Source organism: Mesoplodon bidens, assembly GCF_964165515.1.
Source record: "Mesoplodon bidens genome assembly, chromosome: 7".
NCBI lineage: Eukaryota > Metazoa > Chordata > Mammalia > Artiodactyla > Ziphiidae > Mesoplodon > Mesoplodon bidens.
This window is the reverse complement of record NC_138164.1, coordinates 56,081,545-56,109,028: the sequence shown is the minus strand read 5'-3', so window position 1 is coordinate 56,109,028 and position 27,484 is coordinate 56,081,545. Positions and strand designations below refer to the sequence as shown.

Below are 27,484 nucleotides of genomic sequence, written 5' to 3'. Positions count from 1 at the left end.
TCCCATTGTCCTGTGGCCCTCTGTGCATTGCCAATTCCTGCTTTTACAGCAAATCTTTTTCCCTGGAAAACTGGTCATGCAGAGTCTGCAGAGAAACCTACTTTCTTGATGCCTCCTCTGTGGAGGGCAGTAATTCCAGGTGTTCAGAACAAGCAGGTTAGAATTCCCCAGAAGCCATGGATCCAGCCGACATGGCCCAAGTTAGTGGTATTATGGGGCAGGGAGACCTGCGATGGCAGCCAAGAACCCAAGCCCAGTTTCTTGGTATTTTAAGGAAAACGATTTCTTGTTAACCTGGAAAACAAAGGGAGAGAAGCAGTGAGCAGGCATCAGGGCTGAGTGATGCTTTCTCTCCTCCATGCACTGTGTGCCCAAGTAGGATCCTTGGCTGGAATGCAGGTCTCAGGATGCAGGAGACAGAGCCCTGGGCCAGGCTGAGGGCCAGGAGGTCAGGCTTCCAGACCAGGCTGGCTACAGTGTGCCCTAGCCGTTGCTTCCTCTCTGGTCCTCAATTTCCCCAAAGTGAGCCCTTTGATTAAGATGGTCCATAAGAATGGGCCAGAGGGCTTCCCTGGTGGCGCAGTGGTTGAGAGTCTGCCTGCCGATGCAGGGGACACGGGTTCGTGCCCCAGTCCGGGAGGATCCCACATGCCGTGGAGCAGCTGGGCCCGTGAGCCATGGCCGTTGGGCCTGTGCGTCCGGAGCCTGTGCTCCGCAATGGGAGAGGCCACAACAGTGAGAGGCCCGCGTACCGCAAAAAAATAAATAAATAAATGAAGAATGGGCCAGTAAAGGTCATTCCTTCCCACTCTGTCTAAAGTAGGCCTCCCTTTAGCTACTCAGAACTATATTTAGCTTGTTATTGATCTATTTGTTTATCATCTCTCTCCCCCACTAGGCTGGCTGTAAACTACACACAGAGAAGGACCCTGTCTGCCTTCTCCACTGGCATTTCCATTCCTCTGCGCCCAGCACCATGCCTGGCATGTAGCAGACACTTGATTCACGTCTGCTCACTGGCTGGCAGGCTGGTTCCCTGACTGAATGAATGATGATGCACTGGGGACTGCCTTCCCGAGAAACCTCCAGCTCAGGGATTGGATGACTGAAAAACCTCCAGCTCAGGGATTGGATGACTGAAAAACCTCCAGCTCAGGGATTGGATGACTGAAAAACCTCCAGCTCAGGGATTGGATGACTGAGAAACCTCCAGCCCAGCGATTGGATGACTGAGAAACCTCCAGCCCGGGGACTGGATGAGCTGCCTGGAGTCCCACCACTGCTCCACCCTGCACTGCCTCTGACTCCATCATCTGGAATTGCTCATCCCACTCAGCACCCAGCATAGGCCAGGACCAGTGACAGGCTCAGTTAGGATGTGCAATATGGGACAGAAGTGCCCAAGGGCCCTCCTTACCCAAGAAACAAGTTCTCAGTTGGGGGATGGTTTGTAGTGAGACACAGGGGTAGGGCAGCAGGTCCAGGGGCTCTGTCATGGGTAAAAGCTACTGTGCACTCCTAGATCCTTCCACTGCACAGGGCTGCCTCTAGGTGTCCATTTCACATGAGAATTACCTGTATGGAATCTGGAGTTAGAACAGGTCTGAATTCAGATCGAGGTTCTATTGCTTACTAGAATGGCTCTTTGAGCCTCAGTTTCTTCAACGGTGAAATGGGGATGATGATAATAATAGCACCCATAGCAACGGGGGTGATAAAAATAGCACTTCCCTAATAGAGTTACAGAGTGGCTCAAGTGGGTTAGGCGTGTTTTTACTTATGAAAGCCCACTGAGTTTGTCCCACACTGGTCCCAGGGTGCAGTGCCCTTTCCATAAAGCACACACCAATGCCCAGGAACAGCCTGCGGGATGCAGTTAGAGGCTGCTGTGGGGAGCCCAGGCCTCCTATGGGAGTGTCCCAGGCCTCAGAACAAGTGGAGCTAGACCTGGATGTATATAGAGAATGTTCCAGCAGTGACTACATGTTCTGGGGTTTACCATAAGCCGGTCACAGTTGTGAGTATGTGCTGTCCATGTGGCGACTCAGCTAATGTTCAAGGCAGCCCTGAGAAGTAGGTACCATCAACACGCCCCTTGTAAGGATGAGAAAACTCCTCATCTGTAAGATGGGAGCTAAGTAAGCTGCCCAAGGCTGTACAGCTGCCAAACAGAGGAGCTATGATCAGAACCCATGTAATCTGGCTCCTGAGCCACATGCCACGACCATGTCACACTGTCCTTTGCCACCACTGTCGCCCTCACCCCACGCCTTCCCTGCAGTTAGAAGATTCTTCCCAGACTCTTTGCCCACTCTCTCTCCCTTCTCTCCTGCCCTGTGTCTCAGCTCTCCCACGTCCCCTTTCTCCTCCCTCTCTCCTTTCCTCCCTCCCTGCCCCCCCCTCATTCCCTCCCTCACCTGTCCCTGTCTCTGTGTTCCTCTGTCTCAGGTAAGTGGTCCCTGATCTGTGCTGGCAGATGGGGAGGGAGGTGGGAGAAGGGGAGCCTGGGTCATTTGGGGGAAGCCTTTGGCCCCCTGTGGGGAGAGCCCCCGTGGTCCCCAAGTGCAGCAGGAGACCAGGTAGAACGAGAGGTGTGGCCTGGGAACTGCCTCAGTCCCTTTAGCACCTCAGACTCTGGAAGACAACAGTGTACCTGCCGTCCAGAACTCTGGCCACCACAGGGCTTCCCACTGCTCACAGAGCAGACCCAGGAGGTGTGAGTCTGTAGGTCAAGCTGAGGGAAGAGCCCCTGGCCCAGCTCTCCTCTGGAACCTGGCTGTGCCTGCAAAGAAGGCAGGGGAATGGGGGGATGCAGACCCCCAACCTGGGGGCCACAGGCAGCCAAAGGGCGCCTGAGCCCCCGAGGGACTCACGCTTTCCCTGCAAAGGCCATAATCTCTGCCAAACCCAGTGCCAGTGGGACAGACTTGGGACTGGCCTGCTTGTCTTGGGCTCCGAGCATGTGAGTTCAGAGAATCGGGGTCTAGGCAGCACCTACCGGAAGCCTTGGGTAGGTGTGCAGCCTGGGGTCTGGAGAGAGGGAGAAACCAGTGTTTTGGGGAACCCAGCCGCACAGAGGGTTTCCATCAGTTCTCAGAAAGATGGATGCTGCCCCAGAATAAAAACCATTTTGTAGGGTCCAGAATATTTGAATCCAGGTCTTTTTCCCCCCACTGGAAATAGGTTTTAAAAGCTAATTTCTCTCCCTCCTTTCTGAGGCCTGGCCCAGCTTCTCCCTCTTCCTGCTACAGCAGTTTCATAGTAAAGTGCCTCTCACCTCTGCCCTGCACCCCTGAAGAATGCCCTGAGCAGCAATGGCGTTCCCCTTCCTAGGTGCAGCCCTGAGCCCCTAGAGAGGGTCAGGAGGGTCTAACCCAGGTAGAAGGAGCCCCAGCAAGGGACGTCCCCTGATCCAAGAAGGGGGTACAGGTGGTGAAAGGGAGAAACCACATGGTGGAAAGAAGTTTGATGTGAAACTTATTATGTGAGCACTGGACCCAGCCCCGAGGGGAGAGTTGGTGAGTGTGGCCTCACTGGAGCCTCGGGGCTCAACACGGCAGCAGAAACAGAGAGGTGTTGCTAGGTTGCGGGCAGACCCACTGGTTGGAGGGGCTATTGCTGGGTGACGGAAAATGGCCCCAACAGGAGGGAGCTCAGGAACAATCTACTCTGGAGCTACCAAGAGTCTGAAGAGATCTGGACACCCTTCAACCTCGTGTCTGGGGGTAGGAGGTTGCTATCTTTGCTGGGATAAAGCAGTATGAGAGTCTTCCCCAGGGGCCAGGAGCAGAGATGAGGTTTGCTCATGAGGTACTGATGAACCAGCACTCTTTTCTGGATTTTAGCTGTGTGTGCGCGTGTCTGGGTATGTGTTTGGTTCATCTGATCATTTTTTCATGATAAACCAATCTTTTTTTTTTTTTTTGCAGTACGCAGGCCTCTCACTGCTGTGGCCTCTCCCGTTGCGGAGCACAGGCTCCGGAAGCACAGGCTCAGCGGCCATGGCTCATGGGCCCAGCCACTCCGCGGTATATGGGATCCTCCCGGACCAGGGCACGAACCCACGTCCCCTGCATCGGCAGGCGGACTCTCAACCACTGCGCCACCAGGGAAGCCCAACCAATCTTGATCAAGTATTTTTCTGGACCAACTTACCTTCGTATCAGCTCATCTTTGTTCATTCATTTTTAGCTAATTATAGTTTGGGAGGTAACATATAGCTAAATATTGACTTGCAGACTGACAGAATTCTCTCACTGGAATTCTCACCAAGAGTGATGCACAGTCACAGCTACAAAGCATCTTTCCTTAACCTACTCTCACCTGGTGGCAGCATCCGCAGATGGGTGGTGCTGGGGATCACTCAGTGCCAGATTGAGTCTGGCCTTGCCTATCTCTGACAGCTTTAAGGGCGAGAGCAGTTATCTCCATGTAGAGATGAGATTTCCCAGGCAGGAATTTCACGTGGTTTCCACCTGTGGCTCCTACATGTCTCATGATGTGGGGCATGGTTTCTGGGACCAGGCCCAGGAGAAGAGGACCCATATGAGATGCCATGACGGGCCCTGCAGCAGTGTCAAGGGTAGAATCAAACTTCTTTCCAAACACAGACTATGTGGTCCAGCTTCAGACCAAGGAGCGGGGGCATATGCAGGTGTCATGTTCCATGGGTCCCAGGCCCCTTGTTAGAGTATCTCTGAGACCAGGGCACTAAGGAAAGCAGGTGGGGAGATGGGGTCCCAGGGGCTGGCTGGGGATGGAGGGGATTTGTGCATAGCTAGTGCAAGGCTTTCCACATCCCCACTACCCACAAGCCCCAGGCTGAGGCTTGAGCTGCTACAGCCTCTAATGGTTCACATTCAGTGCTCCCTGGCTTCCTCATCTTCAATCCTCTGTGGTGAGCTACGGCCTCAGGGAGAACCAGGTCAGGACCATTCATGCCCTACACTTACACAAGTTTCTCATACACAGTGGCTGGGGAGGTGGGGGAGGTCAGGCTTTTCCTGGGTTTCCTCTGGGGGTTGCAAATCCTCTCCAGGTGCATAATCCCCGGCCCCCAGTAGCCATTCTAGCCCCAGCTTGGTTGCCCTGCTACAGAGAGAGATCGGTCTCCTCTCTGGCTGTCTCCCCCACCCCCCACCACTGGCTCTACACCTGCCGAGGCAATGCCTGTGTGGCCTCTTCCTGGGGGCAGCTGTGGACGGCTATGGGTCTTCCTGTACAAAGGGTTTCCTACTCAGGACCTCATGATATCCAGGATGGTGACCCCAGCTCATGTAAGCACAGGACTTCACAGTGTAGATCTCAGCCTTGTGGCTGTCCCAGGAAACAGATCATCCCCATTTCCTGGATGAGGATGGTTAGGCAGCAGTCCGTGGAGCCATGATGCTGAACTTGGAACGTTCCATGCCACGTTAGGCTGAGGAAGCACCCTGTCAAGGTATGGGGCAAGCAGAGTGGGGCTGGGGTCATCTTAGAAGGCCAGCTCTGCTCTTGGGGGCTTTCAAAGCCCGGCTGCCTGACTTTGAGTCGATCTCATTGTGAGTGAATTAATTGTTGTGCAACCTACAGTATGAGACAAGTTAATTACATAATTACTGCAAAATGACACGTTATTTCATGGCTGCAATATGGTAACTCTGTTGGAAACAATTGTAATTGCCCAGAAACTGCATTCGAGTGGCTCCGTTATCTCTCGATAACCATGTAATTAACTTGTTACAACTTTATCTGCAGCAGACTCCCAAGTTAGGACTTGGGTCCTTGGGGTGGGCACAGCCATCCTAGACATAAGGGCCCAGGGAGGGTCTGGCATTGAGGGCTCTGCTACAGTCCAGGGAAATAATGTTCATGTTGAGTGAGAAAAAAATCCCTCATTACAGACTCCAGCCTCAAGCTCATGTGCTCAAACCCATTCACAATCTCACATGGTCACACACAGACGACAGCTCCCTGGTCTCACCAGACCCACTCAAATATACCCACCAGACTCACGCAAATATACCCACTGAAGCCTCTCTTTTCTCTCACGTACACGGGTGCGGCTCCTTCATAGAAGGTGGTAAGCCCCAAAGTAGAGAACTCCTACCCCAAGATCCTTGGCCCTAAAGATTCCTTCCCACGGACTGGGCCACTGGCCACAAAATCATCTCTTGGAGATGTAGCCTCCTCCAAGCGCCCGTAATAGCTCAGCCATCCTCCCGCTTCACTCAAGTGGAGGAGCAGGCCTGGGGGCAGGTGACGTGAGATGGCAGCACGTCCCCGCTTTGCCCAGGCAGCCAGTTCCCTGCCCAGGAGCAGGCAGAGGCCGAGGCTGTAGGCTGACTCCATCTGGGCTCTGGTCTGTGGCCAGGATAAAAACCATCCCTGGGGAAGGAGGAGTGAGTGGCCTGATGGTCAGGGGAGCCTGTCCATATAGCCTTCTCTGTTCAGGCTTTGGACCCTAGGAGGCTCTCCTTTTTTTTTTTTTTTTTTTGCGGTACGCGGGCCTCTCACTGCTGTGGCCTCTCCCGTTGCGGAGCACAGGCTCCGGACGCGCAGGCTCAGCAGCCACGGCTCACGGGCCCAGCCGCTCCGCGGCATGTGGGATCCTCCCGGACCAGGGCACGAACCCGCGTCCCCTGCATCGGCAGGCAGACTCCCAACCACTGCGCCACCAGGGAAGCCCAGGAGCCTCTCTTTTTAATACTGTTCAGTGATACCTTTTCAGTTCCAGGCTATGTGCTCGGCACTATGGCTTCAGCCATGACCAAGACAGCATCCCTGCTGCCCTGGGTGAGCCTAGCTCAGCTGCTGGATGTCTGGCTGCCTTCCAGTCTGAGTACCTGCTGGCTTTCTGTCTGTCCCTACCTACCTCTGCCTACACATCCATCTACTTGTGTGTCCATCTCTCCTGCTTGCCAGTACACGTATGTGTCTGACTGTGTGTCTGTTGACTTGTCTGACTCTGCAGTCGTCACAAATGGTCCCATGTCTGCTGGAGGGAACCAGCCTGTCCCAGGCCTCCCCATGGCGTTCATCCTCACCTTGATGTGCTCTGTTTGTTTTCCTGGCTTTCCCCCTTCTCCTCAAGAGCACGGACCGTGTCCAGTCCATGATTCATCCTTGTGTCTGGTACTTGCAGCGCGGGGCTGAGACAGACAGATTTGCCGACTGAATGAACGAAACCCTCCCGCCTCCGTGGGCTGAGTTACAGGGAAACAGAATTGTTCTCACTCCTCCAGGGGAGAAGAAAGGCAGGTCCCAGGTTGTGCCCAAGCTGTAAGGAAGAGACAGCAAATGCTGTCCGTCCCCATGAAGGTTAAGAGGGGTTTAAGAATGGTGCTCCCATGGCAGGGAGCTCAGGATTTGGGGTCCTACCATGGAGGTAGACCAGAGCTGGGTCCCTGTCTGGGCAGTCTGGGGGGGTTTCAATGGTGGATGCAACACAGGAGTCCAGGGAAGGGAGGTTTTCATCTTGGGGGCCAGGGTATATGCTCTGCCAGGGGAGGGTGAGGACAGCCTAGCCCCACCTTCTGGCTGAGGGGGTGCTTGGGGTTGTCCCCTCCCCTCCAGCTTGTTCCCGCTAAAGCCCACCTGGAGCCGCCCTGCCGGCAACGGCATACACTAGAGCCCCGTGTCCTGCTCCAGGGCCCCCTCCCCACCAAGGACCAAGGGCAGGGTCTGGTTTTACTCCCAAGCCAAGGGGAGGGGCCCCAGGCCTGTGTCAGTCATGTGATCAATGCAGAATAACCTCCCCGGAAACATTCATAAGTTTAATCCACGCCAGTAATAAAATCGCATTACATTTCTCATAAAATAAATGTTCCCATTTATATACAGAAGACAGACTGTACAGGCCCAGCCTGGCCCCAGGAGGGGTCACACACAGACGGGCGGCGGTGGAGGAAGGGCCATTCCTCCCATCGAGGACAGAGGAGTTGTAATCGGCAGGAGAGCGGCTGGCCAGCCAGGCGGGTGGGCAGGCGGGCGGACGGACGGACGGGCCGGGAGGCCAGGTGCCGGGCGTCACTGAACCTGGGGTTCAAAGGTGCCATTGAGTTGCCCCTCCTCATAGTCCATCTGACACAATATCATGTTGTTCTTCAGGAAGAATTTGTCTCCCACACAAAATCTGGAAAATCCAAGCAGGAGAGAGAGGCCATGGAGGGGTCCCAGTGGATGGCGGAGGATCCAGACAGGACCCCACCCGGCCCAGGAAGTGGACGTGCGGGAAGTGAGGTCCCGGGGAGTCTGCTCCTCGAGCTTTCCGGGGGTCCCTGAAAGTCCCATGCACACCCCGTCAATCCAGAGGGGATCCCTGAAAGTCTCTCGGCCAGGCCCTGCAGCCTGGGGTGTAAGACAGACAGATAAGCCCGGGTCACAGCCCTTGCACATAGTCAGAGCTCCTGTGGAGGTGGGAGCAGGGCTGGGGTCGGAGGGGAGGTGTAGAAATAATGTACCTCAGTGCCAGAGCGGGAGAAGGAGAGGAGGAACAAAGAAATAGGAAAAGACCAACCGAGGAGAGGGAAGGAGAGGCAGAGATGGAGCACGAGGAAGGGATAAAATGGCTGACTTTTCCAACCAGCTTAAGGAAATGGCTCAGTGAAGGGCACTCTTCCTCTAAACAGAATCTGGGTTTCCGGGAACATCCTTTCAGGAGGAGGTGACCCTGTCCCACCATCTTCCCTCTAACCCAAAGAAGGCCCTGCTTTACCTCTCTGCCCCTCCCAGTCCTCCTCAAGCACTGGAGGACTCAGCCCTTCCCCCAAAGGCGTGCCCAGGGTGTCTGAGGGCTGTCGTGGGACCCCAGGGTCACAGGCTCAGTCCCAGCAGATCCCACTTCAACCACCAGGTGGTGCTGCAACTTCACCGAGCCCTCCCAGCAGTAGGTCTGGGCAGAGCCCCAGCCAAACCAGCATTCCCTGCAGGTCCCTCTGGACCTCACCCTCTGGGAACACTTGTATGAACTCCTTCCTCACCTGGGGGCTCCTGAGAAAAGGGCCTGCCTTCTGGGGCCCGGCCCCCAGCCAGGGTTGAAGGGCTCTGGCTCCTTAGGTCCCTAGGGTCTCCCATGGGGCTCGGGGCACAAAGTAGGGGCCAAAAGACCAGAAACAAGGCTGGGCTGGAACCAGAATCACAGAAGTGAGTGACGGCTCCCCAAGGGGATTTCACCCTCCAGGTCTGGGAACCCTTTTTCGCTGGAATGTCCATGCGTGCTCCTGCATGTAGCACACACACACACGGCACAGGACATGCATAGAGAACCCTTGTGCACACACATTTAAAACATGCATGCACAGGCATGCTCATTTATTATGCACACACAGACTCACCCCCCGCCACCCCGTACATGGACATTTAAAAATACATGCATGGGACTCCTCTGGTGGCGCAGTGGTTAAGAATCCACCTGCCAATGCAGGGGACACGGGTTCGAGCCCTGGTCCGGGAAGATCCCATATGCCGCGGAGCAACTAAGCCTGTGTGCCACAAGTACTGAGTCTACACTCTAGAGCCCGCAAGCCACAACTACTGGGCCCACATGCCACAACCACTGAAGCCCGTGTGCCTAGAGCCAGTGCTCTGCAACGGAGAGAAGCCAGCACAACGAGAAGCCCGCGCGCCGCAATGAAGAGCCCCACTTGCCACAACTAGAGAAAGCCTGTGCGCAGCAATGAAGACCCAATGCAGCAAAAATAAATAAATAAATATATTAAAAAAAAATAAAAATACATGCATGGACACTACACACACTGCACACAGCTCATGCATGGCCCCGTCCATTACGTTTGCACAGAGCTGTACTCCACAAACATGTACACGCGGTATTGGAGGGCACACATTTGGCTACAGGGCTCAGGTGTACATAAAACACAGGCATGAACATACATGCTCACAACAACATGCACACACAGAACCCGCATTTGCATGCATGCCTCCATGGTACTCCTGGTCTGTGGCAGTAGGTGTCAGCTGGGGTCTGCTGAGCGTGTTGGGTCTGTTACAGGCCAGCACTCACCTCTGGTTGCAGAGCTGGCAGGCGAAGCAGTCGAGGTGATATACATTGTCTCGGGCCCGCATCACCATCTCGAAGGCTGGAATCAGCTTGCTGCAGGCGGCGCAGTTTCCTGTGGTGCCGAAGAGCCTGCAGAGGGAAGGGTGCAGAGGTTTCAGGCACCTGTTGGGGTGGTGTGGGGGGCAGGGGAGTTGCCTCCACCCAGGGCCCCACCTGCCCTCCCCCTGGTTCAGCAGGTGGGCCTGGGCAAGAGGGAAGGAGCACAGATGACAGTGTCTAGATTCTGCTAAGAGAGAAGGCTTCAGAGAAATTGGCGCCTTCACCCAGGAAGGAGACTCTGGGGACCCAGGTGTTGGCTGACGCTGCCCGTCCCCCCGCTTCACTGACAATGCCCCCTCCCAGGCTTCCACTGGGGTCCCTCAAGCACCTGAGGTCACCAGAAGAACACTGGGCTGGGCCCTGAGCAAGGACTCCAGACTCACACAAGCCTGAATTTAGAGACAGCCTGTTGATCATGGGCTGTGTGTCCTCAGGCAAGTTACCGAGTCTCTCTGAGCCTCATTTATTTCAACGGTAAAATGGGGACCATAATACATTCTTCACAAGCTTGTTGTGAAAACTGTAACCTCTCAGTCACAGCTCCTTTAGTAAATGCCTATGTAGCGTTTGCTATGTGCCAGGCACTGTTCTAAGGGCCCTCCAAAGACCAACTCATTTAATCTTGACAACAACCCTATGGGATGGTCTTTTTCTGCTACCAACTCATGGTGTGACTTGCCTAACTCCCTTTTCTTGAACCTCAGTTTATCCTTCTTTAAAATGGGAAGGCTGGACTAGATGATCCTGTTCAAAGGTGCTTCTAAAACAGGAAGGAAGTTCCAAGGCCATCTGGCACAACACCTCTTTGGGGCAGGTACCCCTCCTCTTAGCTGCTGGTTGCAAAGCTCTAAGGACAGGGAACTCACTCCTTCCCCCACGTAGGCCAGTCCTTGGCTGAATGTTCCAGGGGTCTGAGCCAGCCAGGCCTCTGCTCTGCAGACTGGCAGAGCAAGCCCCAAGTGAGGCAAGGGGGCTGAGAGGCGGGCGGGAGGCCCTCTAATCCCTGATTTGTCCAGCTCAAGCTCGAGCGCCTGCAGATGAGCTTGGCTCCATTATTCATCAGGCTGAGCTGCCTGGTGGCTCAGATTAAGGCAGACAAAGGCCGGGCCAACAGCATCTGCTTGCCAAGAGGGGCCTTTCTGGCCACCAGTCCAATGAGAAGTGACTGCAGAGAGGCAGGCTCTGGACAGCCATTCTCTGGGGCTGAGCAGCTCAAGGAAGCCCCATACCCACACCCACCCTGGCCCACTGGCCCACCAGGCCTCAAAGTCATTCCTGAGCCTCTGCCAGAGTCCAGGAGAATACCTTCAGGCTCCAGTAGCTGGCAGGGCCCAGGATGCTTGTGGGTGCATCAGCTCTGTAGATGAGCCCATCCTGTACTGTGGTCGTCCCTCTCCAGGTCCTGTGGACTCGTCAGATGGTCTGCCACCTCCCCTCAGCCTGGTAGGTTCAGCCCCCAGGTGATGTCCTAAACCTCCAGACTTGGAGACCCCTTCCAGGTTGTCAAGGGGTGAGTCCCCAGAAGCATCCTTAACCCCTCCTCCTGGCCTCAGCATCTCTCCTCCAGCCCCAGTCAGGAGCACTGAGTCACACATCCTGGTTTATAGCACCCCTTAAAAAAAAAAAAAAAAAACTCCTGCAAAGGCAGAAGTTAAAAGAGACGGTGCAGGCAGGTAAATCTTAGGCTCTTCGGGGAAATAGGGGAGCCTCTGCTGATAACCCCGCCTTCCCCCCCCCAGACATGCCCAGTCCTGAGCAGAGGGAGCCCCAAGAAGCCTGGCCATGACCTACTAATTAATGCGATGGGCCTTCCTTCCCCGCAAGGCCCTGCCGCCACCCAGCAGCCTGCATGGGAGCCAAATGCAGATGCTGGGTGTCAGCCAAGGCCCCTGCTTTGTGGCCTCCTTCCAGCCTTGCTGATGTCATAGATGGCCTAAGGGAGGGTTCACTGGGGAGGAGGAGCCCTGGGGAATAGGAGCCAGGTTGTGGAGGAGGGTGGGTTAGAGCTCTGAGGAATGCCAGGAGGGGAAGCGATAGTCTTTTCCCCATTCCCAGACGGGTAACCTGAGGCGGGGAAGAGGTTCAGGACTAGTTCAAACCCAGGTCTTTAAGGTCCAGCATCAGCAGCTCTTCTTCTAGGGTCTGGCTGCCTACCAGGCTCCCCAGGCATGGGGGTGTTTAATCCCAGGGCCCACCTGGAAGATGGGGAGCTGGTCCCTGGGGAGACTGAGAAGGAGACCGTCAGGCCAGAGGGGCCCAGGGAAGTCAGAGCTTCCCCACCTGCTCCTGGAAGCCCCTCCAGGGCGTCCCTTCCCAGATTTCAGGGACGGGGTGGGTCAAAAGCACCTGGCAAAGGCAGGGCCAGAGCCAGACTGGTGCCCTCGGGAAGCTTCTCTTGGGTGCCCAATGGTAACAGATGTGCCCGCCCAGGACCCGTGCTGGGCACTGAGTCCAAGGGGCAGGGCAGGGGTGGGGATGAGTGCAGGCAGGATGCTGGGGCTAGAGCAGGGCAGAGCAGTGCCAGCCTTGGAGGATGGGGCTTTCTGAGCAGAAGGGCTTGGGGGGCAGATGGGGTGGAGGGCCGCCCACCTCAGGTAGTCGCGCCGGCACAGGATGAGGTTGGCCTTGGTGTAGAGCGTGGAGCCCACCTCGCCCAGGCGGCAGTCACAGCAGGCGCACTTGAGGCAGTCCTCGTGCCAGTACTTGTCCAGTGCCTTCAGCAGGTACCGGTCCTTGATCTTGCGGTTGCAGCCCGCGCAGCCCTTCTGCTTCCCTTTGGGCTGGACGGAGAGCATCGGCATACCTGCGGATGGACAGACAGATGGACACGGTGGGCCCTGCGGCTCCCACCTCAGGGTACATCCCTCTGCTTCTCTCTGCTGCCCCCTTCCAGAAGCCCTCCCTGTCTCCCCAGCAGCTACCTCCCCTGGGCCTGGGTCCCGCCCTGTGTGGGCTGCATGGCACAGCCTCCTCCCCTGCCCCGTGAAGGTCCTCCAGAAGCTGCGGGAGCCCCGCGTCTACTCTGCTGCAGCTGCTCTACACAGCTAGTCCTCACGCCCGCTTCCCTGAGTTGTTCCTCTCCATCCAGCCACTGCCCCCTGTGCCGTGTGATCCACGGTAGGCCTGAGGCTTCCTTATGCAGACACCATCCATTGGCTCTTTCGGCAGCCCTGAGAATGGAATCTTGGGCTTGGGGTCCACTAGAACTCCCAGATCTTTTTGCCACCTCAAGGCTTCCTCACACTGCTGTGTGCTTGACCATTTTAACCTAACACGTCAGGCTACAGACTCTTGATTGTGGAGGCGTCAAGAAGAAAGTGAGGGCTTCCCTGGTGGCGCAGTGGTTAAGAATCCGCCTGCCAATGCAGGGGACACGGTCTCGTGCCCTGGTCCGGGAAGATCCCACATGCCGTGGAGCAAATGAGCCCGTGCGCCACAACTGCTGAGCCCGCGAGCCTAGAGCCGGTGCTCCGCAACAAGAGAAGCCACCACAATGAGAAGCCCGCGCACCGCAACGAAGAGTAGCCCCCGCTCCCGGCAACTAGAGAAAGCCTGCACGCAGCAACGAAGACCCAACACAGCCAAAAATAAATAAATTTTAAAAAATAAAAAAAAAAGAAGAAAGTGAGATGCCCCTGTGATACTCCCAGGGGGCAGCAGGAGCTCTGGAGCTCCTGGTCAGTGCTTGGGGAGGTAGCTGGGCCTGGCCTAGTTGAAGCTTTCCTCAGGAATGTTTCTAGCTAGATTCAAACTTCCTACCTGCCCTAGCCAGTACTTGTCCATCAGTGCCCCAGCATCCTTGCTCATCCTACCAGGATAAGAATCTTGGAGACACCGGCCCTCTCCCAGGGCCCATGTGAGCTTCCCGACATGCAAGGAAGTGGTAAGTACAGAAGACAGGAATCGCAGCGTGGCCTTGACCAGAGGGAGGGGCAGACCTCCCACCAGGCAAGAATGTACAGCCAGCCACACATGCCCCGTGCACACAGGCAAGGTGTGCAGGCGTGGGCATGTGTGTGCACAGAGGCACAGGCTCCTAGCCCCCGGCCCTGAGGCCATAGGGAGGGGCAGCTGAGAAGGAGGTGGGGACAGATGTTGTCTGGGAACCTGGATATCCACATGGAGTCCTGAGGCTCGAGGGTGGTGAAGACTAGGCTTGGAGGCAAGTGCAGAGAGTCTCAGAGCCCAGCTGGATGGTGGGGTTGCCTTGCACTTGTCTAAGTCTAAGTGACCCTCACAAGGGCTCAGATGGGTTGAGGGGTCACCGCTGAGGGAAAGAGCCCACGCCCTCCTGCCTCCTCGGTTTTCCAGCAAGCCCCCGAACACTCCCTCCCCCTGGGCCCAAGGTCTCCACAGGACCCCTGCATTCTCCAGGGCTCTGGGTTCAGCTCCCATTCCCTGGCATCCCTCCTCTCCCTCCCTCCCCCTCACTGCCCCCAGCCCGGAGTCCGAGCTGCTTCCTTTCCCTTCCCTCTTCTGGGTTGTGACCCTTCCTCAGGCTCCAGGAGAGAACCAGCTTCCAAAGGACCTCAGTCTCAGAATCCACAGATGTCAGGTGAGAGGGGCCCTCAGGGTTCGTACAGGCAAATGCTCTCATTCTACAAATGGGGGAACTGAGGCCCAGACAGTCCAAAGAGCTAGTGTAAGCCACTGCTCAAGCTGGCCTCCGGGGTTCTTCCTCCCTCCTATGCTCTTTCTCAGCCTCGCTGCTTCCTCAGACTTCTCTTGGAGAGGGGGCGGCCCCCCAACCCCCAGGAGCAGCAGGACAGGTGAGGGCAGGAAGGAGGCAGCGCATCCTCCCTCCTCCAGCGCCCGCGGGGCCCATCTGTTAGCTGGGAAGTTTGTTGCCTAATGCAGCTCTACAGGTTAATTGGTCTGAGAGAGTGATGGGGCTCAGGATGACTGTGTCCTCAGGCCCGCCTGTGTCTCCTCTGACAGGGGCCAGCCCGGCGGTCACAGAGCTCAGGGGAGCCCAGAGAGGTGGCTGGGGAGCAGGCCCACCCGAGAGCTAAGGGGGGCCTAAGAGGCTCCTTCCTAGGCCTGGCCTACAGGGATCAAATGGGGGAGGGGTTCAAAGAGCTGAATATGGAAAGGTCTGGGGGCTCCCAGGGTAAAACTACTGTCCCTGGGGCCTGTGGAAGGAGCACCCAGCCAGCATAGCTATGCATATACATTCCAGCTTGGAAAATGCCAGACCAAGTCTCTCTCTAGTCCCCCCACGGCTGATTTGCCCCTTGCTCCCCAGGGCTAGCAGCAGGCCTGGCTCCCTTCCCAGCAGCCCTGAGCCCTCCCAGGGCTCTATACTTGTGCTGTCACTGGGAGGGGGGTGAGTGGCTGGAACATCATTACTCAGGGGATACACCTGGCCCACTAAGTTATGCCCCCAAATGAAGGGGGGTCCCAGCACTAGGAGCGTCTGTCCTGCTCCATCTTCCATCTGGCCTGGCTCCTAGAGAGGCTGAGCCTGAAGGGCTGTGGACCACATGGTAGCCGGTATTCCATCACCAGTGGGACCGAGCACCTAGAGGATGCAGGGAGGATATGGGGAGCAAAGCCACACGCTGCCCCAGGTCCCCCTCCTGGCATACAGCAAGTGCTCTGTGAGGCCTGAATACCCTGCTTTAGGGTGCTGGACTCTGCTTCCTGGGTCCTGGAGAACTCTTTAAGAAGCCACATGGCTTCTGCCAGTGTCTGATGTCCACTGAGACAGGGAACACCAGGCCCAGCCTGGCTGAGGAGGTCCCAGAGCATCTGGGGAGCTCGAGCTTTCTTCGCCTGGGAAGGCTGAGGTCCTGGGAGAAGTCTGACTCACCCCTCCCTTCTTTACCGAGCACCCACACCGTTTGCTCTCATTGGGCTAGTCCAGGAGACTTGAAAACACTCCTGGAAAGGTGAAGGGCCTTTAAGGGGGGCATCTGTAGTCTCCTTCTCCCAAATAGAGCAAGATGTTCCCCAGAGGCTCTGGGTTCTCCCTTCCTGTCCTGCCTCCCCAGCTCCCACCCAGCCTGCCTGTCGGCCCTGCAGACACCTCTTCCCTCCCTCCCTCCCCTGCCTGGCTCTGGGAGCTGAGCCTCGGGCCATGCACTTTCCATTAAGGAGATAGCATCCCTTTGCTGAAGTCCATTTGGGATCCATTTTAGCGTTATCTAAAAATCAAATCTACATGGTAATCCTTTTAATGTACTCCTGACTTTAGAAAAAAACAGCTTTGCGCTCCTTCAGGAAAGGTTTTAAAGCATTACCCAGTAATTACTACTCACCCATGAAAACACTGATATTTTACAATGGATGATGTTTGCCTCTGCATGGCGTGTGGACTCACGCTCAGAAGCACACACGAGACCCAGCAAAATAAACCAATTCACTCAGCCCGTGTGTTCCCCCAAACTCGGGGTGTGAGGGGGACCACATTTGCTAGGAGATGGGCCAGACTCCTACCCCGCCTCTACCCTGGGCGGGCTGATGGTGGAAGGAGGCAGCCTCCCAGTCTGACTCATCCGGCTGCCAGACACTTACCCTCAGCTCTTTAATCTGGGGAAAAGCCAGACAGTCCCGGTGACCGGGAGGCACTGCCAGAGGTCATTCAGCTCTTCCCGCATCCTCGAGAGTGGTCTGCCAGGCCAGACCCAAGTCTTCAGCAACTCCTGCCCACCTATCCCAGGACAGCATGTCCCTCGGATGGGACTTCTCTAAGGTGCCAAGGCCACCGGCTCCCGGTCCCACCCACGCCTCCAGTTTGGACAGCACACTGAGCCCGGCTGTGGAGCACTTCCTCTGCTCACAGTGAGCTCCTCTGAGGCAGGTCCTCCTCCCCAGAATGCCCACCCCACCCAGCCCCGTGTCACTCCAGGTCATGCCCTGTGGCTCCCCTGCTGGAAGCCACTGTGGCCACCACTGGGAACTCCACCTGGCACTTGAGGCCTCCTCCCACATGCCAGCACCTCCTGCCTGGCACTGCTGGCTCTGCTCCCTGTAGAATCCCAGGAATAATGTCCCTTTCCACCCTGCAAATGGATCTCATTTGCTTCTGCCCTAGAGCCTTCCCTCCGCCATTGCTCCAGGAAGAAACGCCTTGTCCTGCCTGCCCCACTCGTCCCCAAAGGTCAGAGTCAACAGTGCAGTTGAGGCTAAGAGCACAGACTTTGAACTCAGAGAACCTACTTTCCAATCTGGGAACTGTCCCAAGTAGCTGGAGGGCTTGGCACAAACCCCTTTACCTTTCCAACTGTCCTCTGTGAAATGGGGCCATACTAGTCTCCTTCCAGACTATAGTGAGGGTAGAATAAGGTTCTGCAGAGGAAGCCACAGCACAGGGCCTGGCAGCCAGCTGGGACCAACAAACAGGAACTGTTATACTGTTAACATGCACCCTGGGATGCCTTTCCTGTTCTGACACTTGTTTTTTGGCTCTTTTAATTTTTTATCTTGACATTTCAAACTTCCAGATTTTGCAAGAATAGGAAGAATTCCTGTATACCCTTTACCCTGATTCCCTAAATATGAACATTTTGCCATATTTGCTTTACTCTTCTCTGTTTATCTGTCCATCTACCTCCCTCCCTCCCTCCCTTCCTATATAATTCTTTTCCTGACTCATCTGTTTCAGACATGAAGCCCCTATACCCCGAAATACTTTGATTTCCTGAGAGCAAAGACATTCTCTCATGTAACTCCAGTACAATGATCCAAACCAGGAAATTATCATTGATCTAATACTATTATCTATCCATTCAGATTTAATCAGTTCCCCCAATATCTTTTACGGCAAAATAAAAGTCTGGATCATGCATTTCATTCAGCTGTCAAGTTCCGTCTACTTGAATCTGGAAGAATTCCCAAGCCCTTCTTTGTGTTTCAAGACACTAGCATTTTTGAAGAGTACGGGCCAGTTATTATGAAGTTTCCTTCAATTTGGGTTTATCTGACCCCTTTGACTATATGACCTTAACTCCTATGTACCTCTTGGTTATAAAATGAATATGAGAATGGCCCTCATAGAGTTCTGTGAGGAATCCAGGAGCTAATACGTGTGAAGTGCTCAGGACGAACCGAACGTGGCAGTCAAAAGTTAGCTCTGATTGGTGTCACCCCATTCAGCACATGGGGAAGGATGACCTTAGTCACAGCTCCATCTCAGGCCGCTACAACAGTGATGGGCACATTTGGAGGAGAATTACCTGATTTGAACGTGCAACCATGGTTCAAGTCATGCAGGCACTGGTTAGAGTCCAGCCTTACCCAAAGGATAGTCTAGTGGCCACTGCAAATGTGTGCAGGAGGTCAGCCCCATCTGTCCCACAGGCTGCTTCAGGGACCAGTCAGAGGAGAAGGGGGCTGTGGCAGCTCAGGGGGCCCCAGTTCAGGGCAGGTCCCTCTGTGTGCCCCGGGAGGCCTGGGATTTCTCATCATCTCTCCATATGCCTCAGTACTGTTCCAAATCCGTGCCCACATAGCAAAACACAGCTGCCCAGAACAGTGCTGGGGCTTCCTTTTCTCACACTGGGGGACAGGCAGGGAGCCTGGGCTGGACTCTCCTGGGGGCTAAGGGCATTCTGCAGGGAGATATCACTGACTGAACACTGAGAAGTGCTCAGCTCACAACTGCTTTATGAGACGGGTACCACGCAGGCCCCATTCCTGTCTACTGTTGACACGTTTTCCCCCCTGAGCCTGTCCTAGGCTCCGCTGGTGGTGTGGGGCACCTGCCCTAAAGGCTCCATGGATCAGCTCCTGTCTGGCCTCCTGTGTGGAGCCCTGTTCTTGATCCTGGATAAATCACTGTGGCTCTCAAGGCCTGTCTGTCTCCCCACCTGCACAGTGGGAATGATTCTAGCCTGTACTTCTAAGGATGTCCTCAGGCGTATGTAGGATAAGACCTTGCATTAAATGCACCTCTTTCATCACAGAAACCAGCAAATAACCTTCCAGATGAAACCTATTCCCATTTTAACGATGGGAAAACTAAGGCACAAGAAAGGCTGTGACTTGTCATGGGTCACACAGAATGAGACAGAGCTGGGATTTGAACCCTGGCAGCCTGTCTTCAGGGCCCGAGCACTGGACTCAACTGCTCTGATGCCAGGCGGGGCGCTGCTTACCTTGAGGTGCTAGGAGACCGGGAAGGGAGACATCACAGAGATTAGGAGACACAGAAGGTATGCACATGCAGGGCATATGTGCAAACATACACAGCTGCACACATACTTTCACACATACGTGTAATCACACACATGCGTACAAGGTCCACGAGAGGCGGGACTGTGTCTGCTTATTCTCCCCAGAACAGCTTTATTCCAGGCTCCAGCACAGTGCTAGTATACAGTAGGTGCTCAGTAAGTTGCATGAAAAGACACACCCCTGCATCCAAGGACACGCACGCATGGGTGTCACATAAAAATACACACACATACGCCTGAGCAGTCACATGCACATTTACTGCCTTTTAAAACACTACACTTCCAAAAAGTGGATTGTAGCTATAAATCAAGCTCTGATTTGAACAAAACCTACGAAGGAGAGGCCTGGTGCTCTGTTTTTAATTCCACTTTCCTCAGGAAATGGAGGAGCACAAGCCCTGAGGTTTCGCCCACATGGACCCAGGCAAAACAGGGGAAATGATCCAGAAGTGATCAGTCCCACAATCGTCACACCCATGTCAGCTGCTGGAGGGGTAGGGTCTGGGTCCCTGCCACCTGCAAGGTGCTTGTACCCAGCAGGGCCCACACCCGGGCCTGGAACTGCAGAGTAGGTTCCCAAACAGAGCCAGCCAGCAGCCCCTCCTCGGCATCAATCCTGTTTAATAAGGAAATTTGAAAGTGTAATCTAATTTTCCAGAATCTCTTTAAATCTCGTTTTCTCAGAAGTAACTTCATTTCGCACGGACACATCCAGCCTCGTGCGAAGGCCTCCATTTCACACCAGTTTTATCTCCACAATTTCTCGTCTCACTGCACTCCTATCCCAGGGCCTTGCCACGCGCCAGGCGAGGCCTGAACTAATAGCATTTCCTACTCATTTGGAATCAAAAGCCAACGAGAACAACTGTTGAAGCGCACGGCTACAGCCACCTAGAGCATGCTCATTACTGCCCCTGTGCACAGCCCCTCGCCGGTAGCTGCGCATTGGATTTGATGAGGGAGGGAAGTGGGGTTCCTGTGGCCTCCAACTCCCCTAGGGGTTGGGGGGCTCGGCTCCCGGGATGGCGGTCAGCGCGGCGGGGGGACGGGCCCCTTTGACTCTAGTAGTGCCCCTCAAGGGGCTCCGAGAGAAGAGGCAGGCAGGTACACACTGACGGTGGTCCTTGCAGACAAGGTGGCCTCAGCTGGAATTCTGACTCCATCACTGCCCAATATACTCACCTGCTAAATGAGAACAGACTACTTTAAAGGATTATTTGGAGGACTGAATTAGATAATGGACATGAAATACTCATAACAATGTTGGATACAGTAGCTTAAAAACAATCAACTAAGAAAATTTATGCATATCCGATGACCCCCCAATTCTCTTCCTAGGTATGCGCCCAACAGAAACGAGAGCTTATATCCACCAAAAGAGATGTACAACGATATTCGTAGCAGTTTTCTTCATAATAGCCCCAAACTGAAAACTACACAGATGTCCATCAACAGTAAAATGGATAATAAATTATGCTATGGTCATACAACAGAATAGTACACAGCAATGATAAAGAAGGAATCACCAGTACACACCACAATATGCATTAATCAGACAGTATAACGTGGAACAAAAGAAGCCAGACACAGAAAGGTAAATACTGTATCATTCTATTTATATGTAATTCCCAAACAGAAAACCAATCCATGGTGATCAATGTCAGAATAATGGGGTGTATCATCACCTGGCAGGAGGTGTGAGGAAGCCTGCTGAGGTCCTGGAAATGTCCTTTATCTTGATCTGGGTGGTGTTTAAATGGGTGCATACATACAGAAAACTTCACTGAACTGAACATTTGAGACTTGTGCCTTTTACTGCATATATATGATACCTCAGCAGCAACAAAAAAAACTAAGAAGGAGACTCCTCAGTCTCCGTCAAGACTTTATATGCCTCTTCATAAAACCCACCATTTACCCACTGTTCACTACATCTGTTGTCTCAGTGAATCCTCATTTTAACCCTGAGGCACTAAATGATGACCCCACTCAACAGAGGCCCAGAGAGGTTCAGGCCATTACCCGAGGTCACACAGCTGACAGGCAGGGGGAGGATTGCGGCCCTGGCCTGCCGGAATCCAGAGTTCCATTTCTCACCCAGAACACACCTCGTGGCCTCCCTGAACAGCCCAGGTGAAGAAGGTTTGCTGGGGCAGCCTCTGTGCAGCCTGGACACAGGTGATGCTAGGGCGGGACCCTGGGGGGCAAACTTAAAGCAGGGCCTGGACTAAGACCAGGAGGGATGACAGGCAGTGCACTGTCTCCAGGTTCTGGTGGGTCACAGGCTATTGCTTCTCACCTGTTGTTCCTTCAGAAGCTATTGCTGCTGTAGGATCTTGAAAGGGCCAGAAAGGGGACACAGACCAGAATCTAAGGACAAAGACAGCACAGGGGCCGGGAAGGGAGCAGGAAGGCCGTGTAGAGGCAGAGAAGAGATGTTTGCATCGAGGCCTTGAGAGAGATGAAGAAGCCTCACTGGGGAGAGCCGAGCTGTGAGGGGGTAGCTGGTGGCTCCGGACCCAGAGCCACAAGAGCCGGGGAGCCTCAGTCAACAGCCAGGGGCTCTGTGTGAATGAGGGGAGAGGGGAGGGTGTGGGGGGAGCTGGAGAGGGGCCCAGCTGAAGGTAAGAAATTTAAAGGGGGTGCAGCAAACGCTGGCCGTCTCTGAAGTGCCAAGTTCCTCCTGGTCTCCACAGATCACCACAGTAGAGGCCGAAGGGAAGCACTGTCCAGCCCCATCCCCAAACAACTGCGGCGTTTGACCACATGACAACACCTCGCACCGAATGCCTACTACGGGCCAAATGCTTTATATTCGTTAAGGCTCATTCTCATCATGACCCTGAGGTCAGGGAAATCACACAACCGGCCCGGGGGCATCCTGTGAGTGGCCAAGCAGGGCTTTGGACCCAGGCTGCTGGCCAGGAAGTGCCCCACCCCCTTCCTGCTCTCTCTAGAGGCAGCATCGTGTCATGTTTTCCCTAAGCAATGGGGTAAGTGAACTTCTGCTTGGACCCAAACTGGGCCCTGCCCAAAGAAGGCAGCTCTGAAACACACCGTACAGGGACAAATCAGGGAAGGATGGGCCTCTGGTCCCCAGTGTCACCCCAGAGGACCCATTTCTTATGTGGCAGTCCGAAGCAGCAGGCATTTCTACAGCAGGTTCTGGCAGAGACAAACATCCTGAGGAATGGTGGGTCCAGAAGCCTAAGCCCGCGGGGACCTTCCAGTGTGGAGAGAGGGAGGGGCTGAGGAGTTTCCACACATATCTCACGGGTCTTCCTTGCTGAGGGAAGCCGAACCCAGCACAGCCTGCTGCTGGGCAACGGCTTTAGGGGACCCAGTCGATAACTTGAAGGGGACCTGGACAATGCACCGAGAGACGTGGGAGCAGCTGCAAACAGAATCTGAGGGGCACTTTGAAACATCAGAAGCTGCGTGTGCTCTTTGGAGTTTGTCACAGGGAATGATGCCTACGTTAACTGCATAGTTATCTGCAATGTGTGCTCCTCCGGCACGGGTGTAGGCCTTCTCTTCTCATCCTCAGGTTGTCTCTGTAAAGCCCCAGACACATCTAGAAAGCAACAGACCCAAAATAGGACTCTAGATCTCCTTCCCCAAAACCTGTACCCTTACCCAGGCTTCCCCTCACAGTCCTGACACCATCACCCAGCCAGGTGCTCAGGCCAGAAACTCAGAGTCATCTTCAGATCTTCCATCATCCTCATCCCCTCTTCCCTGCTTGGTCCCCACCCCGTCCCACCTGCTTCTTTCCATTTCCAGAGCCACCACTATCTTTCCCTGCACTATCAGCTAAGCACCCCACCAGCTTCTTGTTTAGTATCTACAATCCAGCTTCAAACAGCAGCTGGAGAAATCTTTCAGAACAAAGTAGGTCAGGTCACTGCTCAGCTTGAAACCCTTCCTTAACGTCCAGTGGGCTGGGAATATCGTCCACACTCTTCATTAAGCCCATGGTATCCTTATGTGCTCTGGCCTCTGCTCCTCCACCCCCAATGTGCTTCAGCTACACTCCAGAGCTCCCTTCTGCCTCAGGGCCTTTGCACCTGCTGTTTCCCTCTTCCCAGAACACCCTTCCTTGTCTCTTCATGTGCTTGGCTCCTTCTCATTTGGGGGCTTCAGTTTAAATATCATCTCAGAGAGGCCAGCCTTGATCTCTTTATTTCCCTATTTAAATGACTCCCTGGTCATTTCCTTCTCAGTTTTTTTTACCACAATCTGTAATTGTTTTACTTTCTTGTGATTTTACCTAAGAAAATGTTTAAGAATTTTATTATAAGAATGTAAGCCCCATGAAGGTCTATTTTGGGGGCTCTGTCTTGTTCACCACTGTGTCCCCAGGGTTGAACCCCATAGCGGTCACTTTTTAACCAGTTTTTTAATCAGTTCAATTAATGAATGAAGAGACTGAACGGAATCTCTCCAGATATTACTGGCAAGAGTCTGCTGCGCAGAGTGGGCCGATGCAGATAGGCAGGCTCCCCAGAGATGGGAGCCTTAATCTGGCTTGCTGCTGCCCGTGCCACCCACCTGTAGCTATGCAGCTCTAAGAAACAAATGCAGATTCAACTGCGGCAGTGCCTAGGTCCCGCCTGCCACTATCTGGAATTTGAATAGGCCCACCCCAGGGCTCCAGCTGAGAAATGACTGCTCCTGTGCAAATATAAACCCTCTACTCCTTAGATAAAGGGGCAGCAATCCTGTCCTTCAGCCCTGCAGACCCATGAGGAATGAAGCCCCCCTCGGTGCCTCTCCTCATGCGGAAATACTACATCCCAACTCTCGGGTTGCAGTGGAGTCCTGGAGCTCAGGCATCTGTGTAACCTTGGCAGTTCAGTCTTTCCCTTTGTACCTGTGGCCAGGGCACCACTCCTCCCTGGCACAGACCTAGCCCCTGCAACTCTCCACTTGAGGGACCTTTTGGCCTAATGATGTAACCCACTCCCCGCCTAGTCTGAGCCTCTGAGGACCAGTAGGAGGAAAAAGCGCATGAAGTTTGCTACAGAAAATCCCCAGGTCCCAAGTCTTACTCTATCTGTAGCCTCCTCCAAGCCCCATCCCATCCTGGGCTGCTGGAGCCAGCCCCCAGAGCCCTTGGCAGGATGCTGCTTGGAGCTGCACAGCTATGGGAACTAGCGGGAAGCGTCTGGAAGCTGCATTCCCCAGACAGCAACTCAACTGCTCCCTGGGCACCCGGAAAGCCCACGTCACCCATCTAATGAAACATGGCTCCCAAGGGGCCTGCAGCCTCCACAGAGGAGGAGGAGGGCACCGACTCTCAGACGAGTCTCAATTTCACAGCAACAGAGACGCGAGCACCAATGCGCTGAACCAGAAAACGAGAGTCTGGCAGGAGCTGCAGACACACCACGAGCGCCAGGGGATCGGAGATTAGGGCCCTTCAAAATCAATTTTGAATTCAAACTTTTAAATGTGTTCTCTAGACACAAGGAGGGGACCCTCCAGGCAGGCCTGGTCTAGCCAGCTGCTGGGTCCTGCTTGCTTCTCAAAGCAGCCAGGGCCCATCTGCTAGCCACTGGGCTGCGTGAGGGAGGGGAGGGCGAGGGAGCTGGGAGAAAGACCCCGGGAGCCGCAGGGACAGGAGTGCCTTCGGCTCTTGTGGACCCAGCACGACCTTGGGGTACTTGCCTGAGGTGCCATCCTGGGGCTTCCTGTTGAGGCCTTGGGGGCTGCTCCCCTCTGCTTTGCAGACCCGGATGAAAAGAGCCGAAGGCAAGGCCCACGTGAGCTAGATCCCCATGCACCCCCAACCAGGCTGAGGAGGCTCATGGAGCCCCAGTGGATGAAGCTGTTAAGAACATGAGCTTTGGAGTCAGGCAGGCAGGGATTTGTATCCTAGAGCAGCCATGGGCTCCTAGGGAGAAGGTATTGGTTCAGAAGTGAATTTCCCTTCAAGAAACCTGGTGGGAGAAAGCCTGCTGGGAGGGTCTTGGAGTGCAGGCCCTGGGAAATGACAGTGGTCTGAAGCCCCCAGTGCAAAGGGAGAGGAAGCATCACAGGGTAGCCAGGCTGCTGGGAAGGCTGCTGTGGCCACAGGCTGCATGATCTGAGGCATGGTATCTGTAGCCAGGGAGCTGACAATCATGCTGCCTGTCACCTGTCAGACCATGTATGGCATACTGAGCACCATCCTGGCCCTGCCCTGTGAGGTGGATGGGGACACACGGGGCAGTGGGCCTCAGCAGGAAGCTGAGCAGAAGAAACGTATGGACACCAAAGGGGGAAAGCGGTGGGGGTCGTGGTGGTATGATGAATTGGGAGATTGGGATTGACATACATATACTAATATGTATAAAATGGATAACTAATAAGCACCTGCTGTATAAAAAAATAAAATAAAATTCAAAAAAATAAAAATAATTTTAAAAAGAAGGAAAAAAAAAAAAAAACCAGAACAGACTGCTCCAGCCAAACCTAGGAGGAGGTTCCAGGGCCCGCAGGAGGAGGGCCTTGGGACGCCTGCAGGCAGAGGATGCTCCTGGCAGCCCCTGCTCCTGCCGGGGTTCCTGCTCAGCCACGTTGGTTCCTCTAAGTGTACGATCAGCCTACCGCTGATGCCTTCCCATTTCTGGGTGGGGAAGCTGGTCCACAACCAGCCTGTATGACCTCAGTGACTCACAGCCCCTGCCCCTCAGTTCTCCAAACCCGAGGCTAAACCCCCAACTGTAAGCCACACTCCCGAGACAGAAACACGATCGACTGTGAACCACTCTTCCTCTGAGAGGCACCAGGAAGATAGCCAAAGCCTTGGGCCTGCAGAGACCTCAAGGGGCCCCTTCTGGAATGAGCAGCCCTGGGAAAGGGCTGGGGTCACCAGACCACTTATGGGCGAGGGGGCAGGGACTCCCCAACCCCTCCCACCCCCTGGCTTGGGAGTGGGCTGCCAGCTCTGTAAGGAAATTACAACTTGAGCCTGGGTAATGCTCTTTTAGTTACAGCGTAAACTGCGGCAATAAAGCGTACCTGGGGAATGTTTAGAGGAAGCGCTAATGATTTCTTCCCCAGTGGTTAATAAATTCACTTCCAGATCAATTTGTTCGCGATAGAGCCCGGAGAGCGGAACCTGCGTGGCGGGCACAGCCGACTGTGTCTTTTTCAGTATAAATGATTTATTACGATGATTAGCGGCACATAAACAATTTAAAATACAACGCTAATTAGTTTGAGGAAGAAAGGAGGGGGAAAGCCACCCTGCCTCTCTCCCCGTTATGTTCTACTTCCCTAAGTGTGTACTTTTTAATTAAATCCAAATGTCACAATAAATTTAAAGTGTTTTCTTACCATTTGGGTTAACTTAGGCAGTCATGCAAGCCCCCCTCTCAGGCAGCTGTGGGCTAGGCTGGGGGTGAGGACTGCTGGTGCCAGCAGGGCCTGTCTACAAGCTCTCCTGGAGACGGGAGGTTTTTGTGAGACCCCCTGGAAACCCCTCCTGGTTTCTGGCAGCCCCAGGCTGGAGAACACTGGCACAGCCCACTTTCTCTCACCTTCCCTCCCTAACACCGGCTCTGACCAGCCCAGAATCCAGCCGCTTCTCCTCAAAGGTCCCGCAGCACTCTTCACCCTCTTCCAGCGCTCCTCGGGTGTTCTATAACCTAACACCTTCTCCCTGCCTGGCATCGTGCTTGGCATTTCCTATATAATATCTTACCATGTTCCCCTTCCAGTGCTTTGAGTAATAATTACTGTTTCAATTTTGAGGATGGGAAAATTGAGGCTCAGAGAGGTGGAGCAACTTATCCAAAGTCACACAGGTAAAAGGGGACTTTTGCAAAGTCCTGATTCCTAGAGGACCATTCTGCCTCAGAGCCCACACCTTGCCACGTCTGGGCCCTGACTTCCCAGCACCCAGGATGGAGAATAGAACGTGATGGTTGCTCAGACAGGGATCTCCCTTGCATAATGCCCTGCTTTGCCCAGAGACACAGGTGAGACAGGAGTTCAGGCCAGGGACCTGAACTCTGATGAGTCTGGGTCCAAGTTCAGGTTCTGCCATTAACCCACAATGTAAACTCAGTCAAGTTCTTTAGCCTCTCTGAGCTTCAGCTTCCCCATCAGCAAAACTCGAGTAATAATACCCAAATTGTGGGGCCAAAGAAGCAAAGCAGCTAAAATAAGCGGAGGGCTTTGCAATCCTCGACACGCTATGTAAGTAGTAATTACTAACAAAAGG

The 27,484-nt window shown here is 54.4% G+C and overlaps 1 protein-coding gene across 2 annotated transcripts in view; it reads right to left on the bottom strand.

Annotated features, from left to right (window-relative positions):
• Positions 1-7,765: 7,765 nt before the first annotated feature.
• The window catches only part of LMO1 (LIM domain only 1), a 40,868-nt gene continuing 21,149 nt past the window's right edge, over positions 7,766-27,484 (bottom strand). For both annotated transcript variants that reach the window (XM_081239625.1, XM_081239624.1), the window contains 3 exons: positions 12,686-12,899; positions 10,001-10,126; positions 7,766-8,113 (listed from right to left, as the gene is read on the bottom strand). In XM_081239625.1, the coding sequence (XP_081095751.1) occupies positions 8,008-8,113; positions 10,001-10,126; positions 12,686-12,899 (446 nt within the window). In that variant the 3' untranslated portion in view covers positions 7,766-8,007. The remainder of the gene's footprint in view (positions 8,114-10,000; positions 10,127-12,685; positions 12,900-27,484) is intronic.